General features: G+C 29.8%; 1 protein-coding gene across 1 annotated transcript; it reads right to left on the bottom strand.

Annotated features, from left to right (window-relative positions):
- Positions 1-120: 120 nt before the first annotated feature.
- On the bottom strand, positions 121-3,350 carry LOC103834460 (inositol-tetrakisphosphate 1-kinase 2-like). Its single transcript, XM_009110526.3, has 9 exons — positions 2,644-3,350; positions 1,776-1,857; positions 1,651-1,683; positions 1,423-1,543; positions 1,245-1,337; positions 1,051-1,170; positions 732-964; positions 564-648; positions 121-477 (listed from the first exon to the last, which is right to left on the bottom strand). The coding sequence occupies exons 1-9, from the start codon at positions 2,820-2,822 to the stop codon at positions 386-388; spliced, it is 1,038 nt and encodes a 345-aa protein (XP_009108774.1). The 5' UTR covers positions 2,823-3,350; the 3' UTR covers positions 121-385.
- Between the last annotated feature and the right edge of the window lie 6,928 nt (positions 3,351-10,278).

Here is a 10,278-nt window from a genome sequence, read left to right as displayed (position 1 = left end):
CATTTCCAGTTTGGATAATATTCGTAATTCAAAATACCATTTTACATAATATATATATTGCAGATTGAATCTTTAAGTTTCCTTGCTAGTGTTTGGTTCAGATTTCGGGTTCAATGACAATTGCTAAGGAGTAAGGCCTAATATTGATGATGACTTTTTGTGGTAAAATGAATCCTATAGCAATTTTTTTTTCTTTTTTTTTTTTCGAATCCTTAGCAACTTCTCTAAAACGTTTTGAGTTGTTGAAAAAATACTCAGAATCACTAATCAAAACTTGTCATCTCATAAAGCTTCCAAAAGGGATGAGAGCTAATTCTGTACAAATCCATCATTAGTTTAGTCATTATACTTTTCTCACAGCTCCTTGCATGAGTTCAGAGGCTCTTCATTTACAATGTCTCTTCTTCTGTTTGGCTTGCGCCATATCGTGGAAGAAATCTACAAAAACTTGCTCATAATCTGGCATCTTTGCATAACCTGTAAATGTAATTTCAAAGACAATAAGTTCATCTATCTGACAAAATCATATTCACACTACGTACAGAAAAGCTTCAAATACAAACCAGGAAAATAATTGATGTCAATAACATAAAACACGTTCTTGCTCCCATGTTCCCTGATCATGTCTATGTTGAAAAGCCGAAGTCTCTATTCAAAACAAAGCATCAACAACTTAAAACAAAACAGACTTGATTGGCAAAAAAATGTGAAGAAGCAGCAAGTTTATATACCAATAAGATTCGTAGCTCTTTTGCAAGGGCCTCTAGGAAAGGCTTTGGAGGTAGCTCAGCAACACTAGGGTCCAAGTCAGCGTTATCGGCTGAAGCAGCAGCAGATGAAACCCTTGGGAACTGGAAGACGCCATCAACTTTGCCTTTTTCACAATTACTAATATTCGGTAGAGAGAATCGTCTCACAACTTTTATAGTATCACCCACCACAAAAACCTTGAACATAACTCCACCTTGAGACACCAAAAAGTGAATTTAGGATGCATACTATAGTTTGAGACAATTGCATACTAAAGTGTAACGTAAAACACAATAGTACCATGATTAACAAACTCTTGCAGGACCAAAGGTGGATCAAGTTCTGCAAGCGAGCGCCTGTCATAAGCTAAGAACAACTGATGTGACTTTGCAGTTCCGTCGATCCAGAGTGGCTTTGCAACTGGAACAAAGTTACAAGAATCAAGTTTGGACCAAGTTTATTGGAAATAATATATATGTTGAAATTTTTTCTACCTAATGGAAATTTAAGACCAGCTTCTACGGCTCTATCAGCACTAGATGCTGAATCTTTCAAGACAACCATTTGCTTTGGAACAAAAATGCTGCCTACAAAGATTTACCAAAATCACTTATAGAGAAATTTACAAAAGTGGTTGATCTTAATGTATAAATAACAAATGTGAATTATTACCACTGCAATCAGACAGGTTCAAATCTGCCAAACCCTCAAGCATCGATTGTCGATTATGTATACGTTGTATTGCACCTGGAGGATCAAGCACAGTCACTTCCGGGTGTTTTTGCTGGTAATCCTACAAACATAGAGAGGCTAACATGAGATTGTCAAACAAGATATTGTGTTTGCCACACTAGTCTCATTACATGGAAAATACTCTCACACCAAAAGGCAGCCGCTAACCTCAATAACATCTTGCCACTCTTTTCCTAGCAACTGCAAATGCAGAATCATAAATCATAAGATTTTTAGCAGAAATACATATTTAAAAAGGTTCAGTTGAAAGCATTCTTATAATTCTCACAAACCTTATGCAAAACGACATCAAATGGCCCTTGTTCAGAGAGTGGACGGTTCAAATCAATGGGGACAAAGCAAATGCCTTTTCTCCTAAAATAGACATACAAACGTAGTACTGTTAACACTTGTTCAAACACTCTGCTGTAAAAAGAAAAAAGCCTGAAAGCTATGGGGTGATTAGAAAGAAGCAAAAGTACTAGACCAGACGTCAAACCGACTCACTAAGAAAGATTTATCCCTGAAGTATAAAATCCTTGTTTGAGAGATTCTGTAACATGATATTTTTTAAGTAGAACCAGTCATTGTTTTAACTAAAAACACCCATGTGGGATGTGGTTGAACTATAGAATCCTTGTTTGAGATAATTTTAAGTAAGAGTTAGTCATTGTTCTAAGTTCTAACTAAAACAACCCATGTGGGTGAAGAAGATTTCCAAGCGATAGAAAAGGAAAAATATCAAATGCATTTTTTTAAAGGAGGGTAAAGTCAAACTCCAACAGAGACTAATCCAAAAGGATAAAAAGAAGGAATATTCCCATAGAAACAAGGTTCCTGATACCACAAGTATACTAGTGTAAGTCTAAGCAAGCTAAAGACAAAAACATGGCACATGACAAGACAATTGCTAGTGGCTATGGTCCTCCACAATAGAATCATGCAAACAAACAATATAGCTATACCAGGAGTAAGGAAACAAGAACCAAATCTAGTGAAAATGTCAAAGTCCTAAATATCCTTTTAAAAGTGGAAAACACATTGTCGGTTCAGTATTATACGCCAATCAAACGAACATTCGTCTCGGGACAAGAAACACATCGAAGATTGTAACACAATTTTGAAAACTATGTATGTAACATTTGTGTTATGTTTGGTTACCTAGCCAGGACTTCAAGCTTGGGCTGCAAGAAACTCTTTTTCTTCTTGGGAGTCAGAGCATACCCCACAACGAGTTTCTGCGTCTGCTCGCCTTCCATTCTTATACCACCGCATGAAAACCCTAAATCACGCCTCAATCTGGCGGTTTCGAGTTCTCCGGAAGCGAGAGTCCCAAACATTAATAGAGAGAGAGATGGGTAAGAAGAAAGGGAGATACTTTTAAGATCCCTTTAAGATTCTATCTCCGCTTACACACGCAAGTGGTGGAATTGTCACTGCCCTACAGTCTCTAACGCTGCCATAAACGTAGAAGAGAGAGAGCTAGAGAGATATGAGTACGACACTACACGTATAGGGTCAAAATTTAGAAACTAGAGATCCTGTATCAGAGAAGAATTTTGATGGAAGATTGGTTCATGTAAATATATATATACTATACTTTTTATTAATATATCAGAGAAGAATCGGGTAAATGTCATCACTGATTCTTCAAATCTTTAGAAAAATAAGTTGGTTTAAATAAATAAATATTATATTTTTTTATTAAACTAATTATCAAATTGGTTAGTGTACAAAAAAATATTCTTAATTCATTTCTTAAATAAAAGCTACAGAATTACTTAATATGATTAACATATATGTGATAATTAATGATTATAAATAAAACATATTTGATGACAATTTTGTATCTTCTCTATTTTTTTGTTTAATTTTATACTATTAAAAGGAAATAAACAATCACATTAACTATATAATTAAAAAATTAGATTTTTTTCTTATATGTTATATTTTAAGTTTTATAAAACGACTATAAATTACTAAAAATGGTAAAAATATCACACTGGAAATTTTTTGATCAATGGTTTAATTTTTTTTCTATTCAAGCAAGATAAAAATGATCATAAATCGTATGAATATGAAGTCTCATTAATATATATATATATATATGTATATATATATATTAATATCATTTAAATTAAATTATATACTATATAAAAATATGTTAATTTAAAATTTTGCATTGAAAAATTATTGAGATCTTAATATTTTAATTTTGAAATTTGTATTGATAAATCTCAGATAAATTTTTGTTTGATTAACGGTTTTCATTTTTGTTACAACAAATATACAAATATTAATAAAATCATATGAGTAGGAAGTGCCAATGTTAATTATTTATATTGAAAATACTATATATATCTATGTCAATATCACTAAAAAATAATTATATATCATATAAAGTAAGTAAAATGATTGTTTTATTTATTTACCAAAAACATGATTGAAAATAAATAAAAAGGTATTTGTTTTGATTTATGTGTGTATTCTAATGTATATACTTTTATGTATATAAATTATTTTTTAAATTATTTGATCATGACAATCCCAGAAATACACTTTTGATTCTTAGATATGTATATGGAGTAAAAATAATTTTTACAGATGTCCATCTTGTTAAATTAAAACTTATGTAATTCACGGAATTCAAAGAAGAAGTTAAGAAAAAAACAAAACTCATATTAGTGAAACAATACGAAAGCACAATTTTATAAATGTAGCAAATTAAATCACTTATGGAGAATCAATAGTAAACAAATCGAGAGTACAAAACCTAATCTCTTTCGTCATTTTACAATCGATGTTGCCTATCTGGTTTTTGTGATTTGTGTCAGCCGTAAAACTTAATTTTGTTTAGTGCATATGAAGTCTTAAAAATAATTAAATGAGTTGTATTAACGTTAACTCTTCAACAACAATGATGTATTTAAGATACCAACATTTGTATTCGTCATTTTACAATCGATAAAAATTGTAATGTTGCAAAATGTTAAAACTATTTAATGAAAACATTAGTATATAAATTACTCCATGCATAACTGCAGTTTATCATCTAATATATTTATACAAGAAGATTAGATTGAAAGAGTTGCAGACAAAATAACAAAATAACATAAGTGACATTGACATGGTTGTTGAATTATTTTTGTGATTACTAGTAACAACTTTTCTAAACCTTACGTAATACTTTTACCAAAAAAAAAAAAAAAAAAAAAAACCTTACGTAATACACTGTGGCTAACAGTCTCTCCAAAATCACAACACTTTTCCCACGTGAGAGAGAGAATTTTAAATTTGAAACTTTTGAATCTATACTATAACACATATTAGTGTAACTATGATTTATTGTGCAACAAAAGTGAAAGTGGTCAAATCTGATGACAAAATGTCATATCGCTTTTCGGTATTGTTACATGGGTATTCAGTGAATTTTGATTTCCAATATGTACATCCTGGAAATTTACGTTTTAAAAAATCCGATTAAATTTTTTTCAAATTATGAAATATGTAAAAAATATTGTTTGTTTTTACCGAGATAAATATTTGGTTGACATATATTTGATCCAAAAGATATATATCAAATAAATTGAGAAGGGGAAAAGAAGAAAAAAAGCAAGAAAAAGATGAAAGATGCATGGATGATACCAACGTTGAGTTGGCCTAGTGGTAAAGGGGTTGCGGCTGTAACTTCCGCCAGACTATTTACAATGCTTAGGTTCCCGGCAAAGAGGTAAAAACACTTTTTTTACACCAAAAAAAAAAAAGATGCATGGATGATCAAACAGCTGAAGTTGATTAAGAGTAAGAAATGTAATTTTATATAAAATATACATAATATTCTAGCATATTTATTATTATGTGTATAAACTTATTTTTTCTGTTATGTATATGTGTCCAATTTCCTCGATGTATTTGTATTTATTTTTCAAAATACTTTAAATTATAATATTTTTGGTTTTTATTTTAAATTTTAGTAGATGTTGTGTCATACAACATTTTATAAATTTTATGATAGTATTATTTGAAATATATTTAATAAAAAGCTTATGCAAAATTATAAATAACCAAATCTAAGCTTTTAGGTTGTGATGGATAAAATTATATTACATATTCTTGTTCTGTTAAAATCTATTATATTTAAATACTAGAATTAGGGATAGATATATTAAAGCCCATAATCCCACTACTACTCCATAAAATACATAGACATACTGTTCGTAAAATTTGTTTTGTAATTTAAAACTTGATTTTAACACGCGCAACCGCGTGGATATTCATTTTCATATATATATATATTCTTATTTTTATATCATTAGTGCAAATATATGTACATCAACCATCTCTTAAAATGTTTACATGACTTTTTAAACACGATAATATTATAGTTTAGATTTTTGTCATTTAATTAATCGTTTCAAAAAATGTCACAATATGTATTTGTAGGTTCTTATTATATATTTAGTAGTACTTATTTGGATTTGCGTTTGATTATTAGATGATTTTGAAAGATCAATTAACTTGAAAATTGTTTTGTATGTAACTCATATATTATTTAAATATCTTATCAAAAATTATAAGTAATAAAAATAATAAATTTAGTAAATTGGCATTTTATGACACTAATTTGAAGGTATTAGTTATTTATATAATTAAAACATAAGTTTAATTACTATTTAAATGAGGCCTGAGATGTTGAACCGAACCAAACCCGCTGAACCGAAGCAAACTGAAATTTTGGTGAGAAGCTTGGTTCCATTCAAGAGGTTTAAAAAAACATTTGGTTCTCGGTTCAGTAATTGCTTTGTTTCAGTAAAATTACCTGAAGTTAACCAAATTTTAACTGAAATATAATCGAAACTAAAAAACTTCGGTTAGTTTCGGTAAAAATTTTAAAAACCAAACTACCTGAATACCAAACCAAACCAAAAAAATTTCAGTTTAATTTGGCCAGATTTTGGTCGAATCAAACTATCCTAATTCCGTACTACCCGAACCCGCATGCCTAGTTTAATGGGCCACTATATTTAAAATTTATAACTCAAGTGAGTTAAACTCTAATCTTCCAATTATCTTAAGCCAAGACTAAAAATGTAACAGAATAAGTGGCCGATTAATTGTAGGGTTAATTGAAGACTTTACTCACATGTTCATTTAAATGAGGTTATATTTATAGGAGGTTGATTAATTGTAGGATTTATTCACAGAATATTCATTTCAATGATTGCAATTAATTTTTTTGTTCATAGAATATTGTAAATCTTATATCAATTCCTATAATTAAGTAAATAGATAAAATTCTGGAATTCTTATGGAAAATCATCATTGATTTTGTATTTTGGAGTTTTTTAAATTAAAAATATGGCAACAAAATGAGGATTTATTGTATGTTAAGATAGCGATCTCTCATTTAATTAGTTAATCTTCTTTCCATGGTAAGAATTGGTTGAATATGTTAATAGTACCATATTTTAAATGTTTTTATTTATCTGGTTTATTCATTTAATTGGATTAGTTTGGTTTGGTTTTATTTTCTATAAACTTCTCATTTTAGACATGCATATATACAATGTGTACAATATATCGAGTAGGTAAGTTTCTTGAATATAAAATATTCATGATATATACAGATCAAATAAGTTGATATTGTCATGTGTATTAGTCATAAAGTAAACATTTAGTATGTGATATTGGGTATATGTATTGTCATATGTACCGTTATGGTTTTATATCTAAACCTATTTGAATTTTATAAGTATGGTTATGTAAGTATTAGTAAAGACGAATATAATCTGGTTGGATCTCATAAGAATATGTTATTTTGCTCAAAAAGTTAGAGTATGGTAATACATGTTTGTAACGTTCAAAACTTGGTTTATATGAATATACTTTTTTAACACAAAGAACATGATAAATTGTCTCCATTATTAATCATGAACCGGTTTGGTCAGAATTCAGTCAAGGGTTAATGAATTATTTAAATACAGTTTGCTAGTTTAAGCCTGTAGGGCTGGGCATCCATACTTGTTACTCGGTCAATACTTGCTACTTGACTTGTACTCGGCTTGAAAAAGCAAGCACTTGACATTGTCGAGTCAAGTGGCAAGTCCGTAAATTTTACTACTTGTAAGTACAAGTCAAGTATCAAGTATTACAATTTTTTTCAAATACTCGATCCGTTACTTATTTTATTATTTGTTATTGGTTCTAAAAATATTTATGACCTATTAAAATACTTTTTACTTCTGAAATTGTAATAAAATTATATTTATTATTCTTTAGGTATTTTATATTATTACTTATTTTGAATGGGTATATACACACTAAATCAAATTACTTGAATTGATTGAATAAAGTAACAAGCATATGGAAAAATAAAAGTACTTATTCCATGTTTAGTTGTACTTATCAGTTCTGGTACATTTAGTTTTAAAGTTTTAAACCTAAATAAATAAGTATCAAGTATTACCAAGTAATTTGCAAGTATTAAAAATATAGGCAAGTACTTGATCGGATCAAGTACAAGTACAAGACAAAAATTCTACTTAGATATTTTCGGTTGGAATTTTTGTAGTTTTAAGAAAGAGAAATTAGAGTGCATATACATCATTTCGACCATAATTTGCAAACTACCCGATCACTATTACATAAACTGTATACTTCTATTTAATACCAAAATAACCCTATGGCTCTGTACACCTACATTATCCTAGCTCAGGTTTTGTGTTAGAGCTTAGATAAACTAATACGTTTTTCATTTTTTTCTGATAATTATTAATCCTCCATTTTCAAAACTTAAGTGAAATCACTATCACTAAGTCCTTAATTGTGTGTGATTTCTTCTCATTTTGTTCTAATATTTTTGTCCTTTCCAAGTCCTAACTGTTAAACTACTGGTTTTTAACTTTTTGAGATGGGGAAGATACAATATCTTCAGACCTCAAAGCATGTCTAAATGAAGAAGAAGACATAAATCTGGTGTCTCTTGTTGGGAAGTTAGGGTCTAATATCTTTCATCGACTTTAACTTATTCTTTACCACTTAACATAATGCTTACTCATCTATATACTTTAAAATATTTTGTAACCCATAGTGATAGTGATTTAGTTACATGGTAACCCATAGTGTATAGAATATATTATAGATAACTTAGTCGATAATTCTTTCATTACTCTCCAACATATGTTTATATGTTTGAGATTTATTTAAGTTTGTACTTTTTGTTATTTGCCTAGGGAAACCTATTCTATAACGATATCTTTTTAATTAGCTGACAACTTATATTGTAACATTTATTACTCTTCATTAGATTTTAAATAGAAGAGTTTAGTAGATCATCTATTGAGGACGACAAAGTGTTTTGGAGTATAGATAGTTAGATGGTAACCCATAGTGTATTCAATAATAATAGTTGTAGACGACAACAATCTAGTTAGACGACACATCATTGTGTAGCTGTTATTATACAGTATGTATAGAAACCAAACTCTTTAACTTTATGCAATACTACTTCTATATACTGGGATTATGTTTATATTTTTTGTTGTGTCAAGTATTAATAACTATAGACGATATCTATTTAGTTAAATGTTAATGTCAATTGTAGCAGTTAAAATATAAGTTTATTATGTGTTGTGTTTAATGTTATAAGTGGAGATAATGTCGCTTGTAGAAAAGGATGGAGACTCCATCCTAGCTAAAACTGATTTTTGGTCGCATGATTAAGTAGCAAACGTATGGGATAACATAGTTTGGCTTATCAGTAAAAAGCATGTTTTCAAGAAGACTATGTTTCCTCGGTCGTAAAACTGTGACTTCTCAACGCCTGCAATTCATCGGATCCGCTACCAGTCTTCAGCTTCTGCAGTGCCGCCTCCGATGCAACCTGCATCAACATCAGCATACAGTTTTGCATTTAACATTTTTTTATCGTCTAACTTTAAACTATGTAATACATTACCACTTACATACTAGTGTTATATTTAACTAGTAAATTTAAATACTAATATTATCTATAATTTACTGGTGTTTTTTAAATTTAAAATTTTAATATTTTATGTTAGTCGATATTTTTCTAGTTATTTGATATTATTTATGTTTTAACGGATGCTAGTTTGCACAATTCATATGATAAATTTGTGTATATCTAACATACATAACCACGGGATGGTGGACTAGTGGTCTTGAGGTAGTTAACACACCAATACGGACCCGGGTTCGAATACCCCCTGTGGTCACGGAATGCTTTATGCCCTCCCTAAGTTAAAAATTATCACGGCGTTGGTGTCGGGTCCTTGGGTAATGGGTATTAGTGTCGGCTGGTTCCGGGCCAGGGGGATTAGATGGTTGGTAATCGGAAACCACGTGCGGATTACGGGCCTTTGAGCAAACGGAAACTACGTGCGGATTACGGGTCACCTTTGAACCTCCTGTTAAAAAAAAAAAAACCTAACATACATGTTAGCGGTTACACCAACATAATACAATTCCTAATGTAGTAACGAATTATATATTATGGTTAACCTTTTGTGTGTTTAGTGAGCGTTATATTAATCGCTAAAATATGTGTTAGTGAGGATGTTTTGTAAGTGAATCTAATATGTACATGAGATAACAAATAAGAAATACGACTAAAATATAACTTAACAAATAATAATATTAATATATGACTAACTATACAATGGTTGGTATTAGTAATGTTAAATAATTGTAATTTAAACATGTGGTTTAGAACTAACCTACAACAGACTTAAGTAAGCCTTAGCTGGCTACGAAATCGTACTTGGAGATTTATCAAAA

Source organism: Brassica rapa, chromosome A08, assembly GCF_000309985.2.
Source record: "Brassica rapa cultivar Chiifu-401-42 chromosome A08, CAAS_Brap_v3.01, whole genome shotgun sequence".
In the NCBI taxonomy this organism is placed as follows: Eukaryota; Viridiplantae; Streptophyta; class Magnoliopsida; order Brassicales; family Brassicaceae; genus Brassica; species Brassica rapa.
This window is presented reverse-complemented; position numbering and strand designations above follow the sequence as displayed.

Bases quoted from the DNA above. Each gene is read 5' to 3' on its own strand.
- LOC103834460 (XM_009110526.3), bottom strand. From the start codon at position 2,822: ATGTTTGGGACTCTCGCTTCCGGAGAACTCGAAACCGCCAGATTGAGG. The intron at 1,684-1,775 runs GTTTGTGAGAAT...CTGCATTTGCAG, and splicing joins TTGATGTCGTTTTGCATAAG to TTGCTAGGAAAAGAGTGGCA. The intron at 1,171-1,244 runs GTAGAAAAAATT...ACTTTGTTCCAG, and splicing joins TGGTCTTAAATTTCCATTAG to TTGCAAAGCCACTCTGGATC.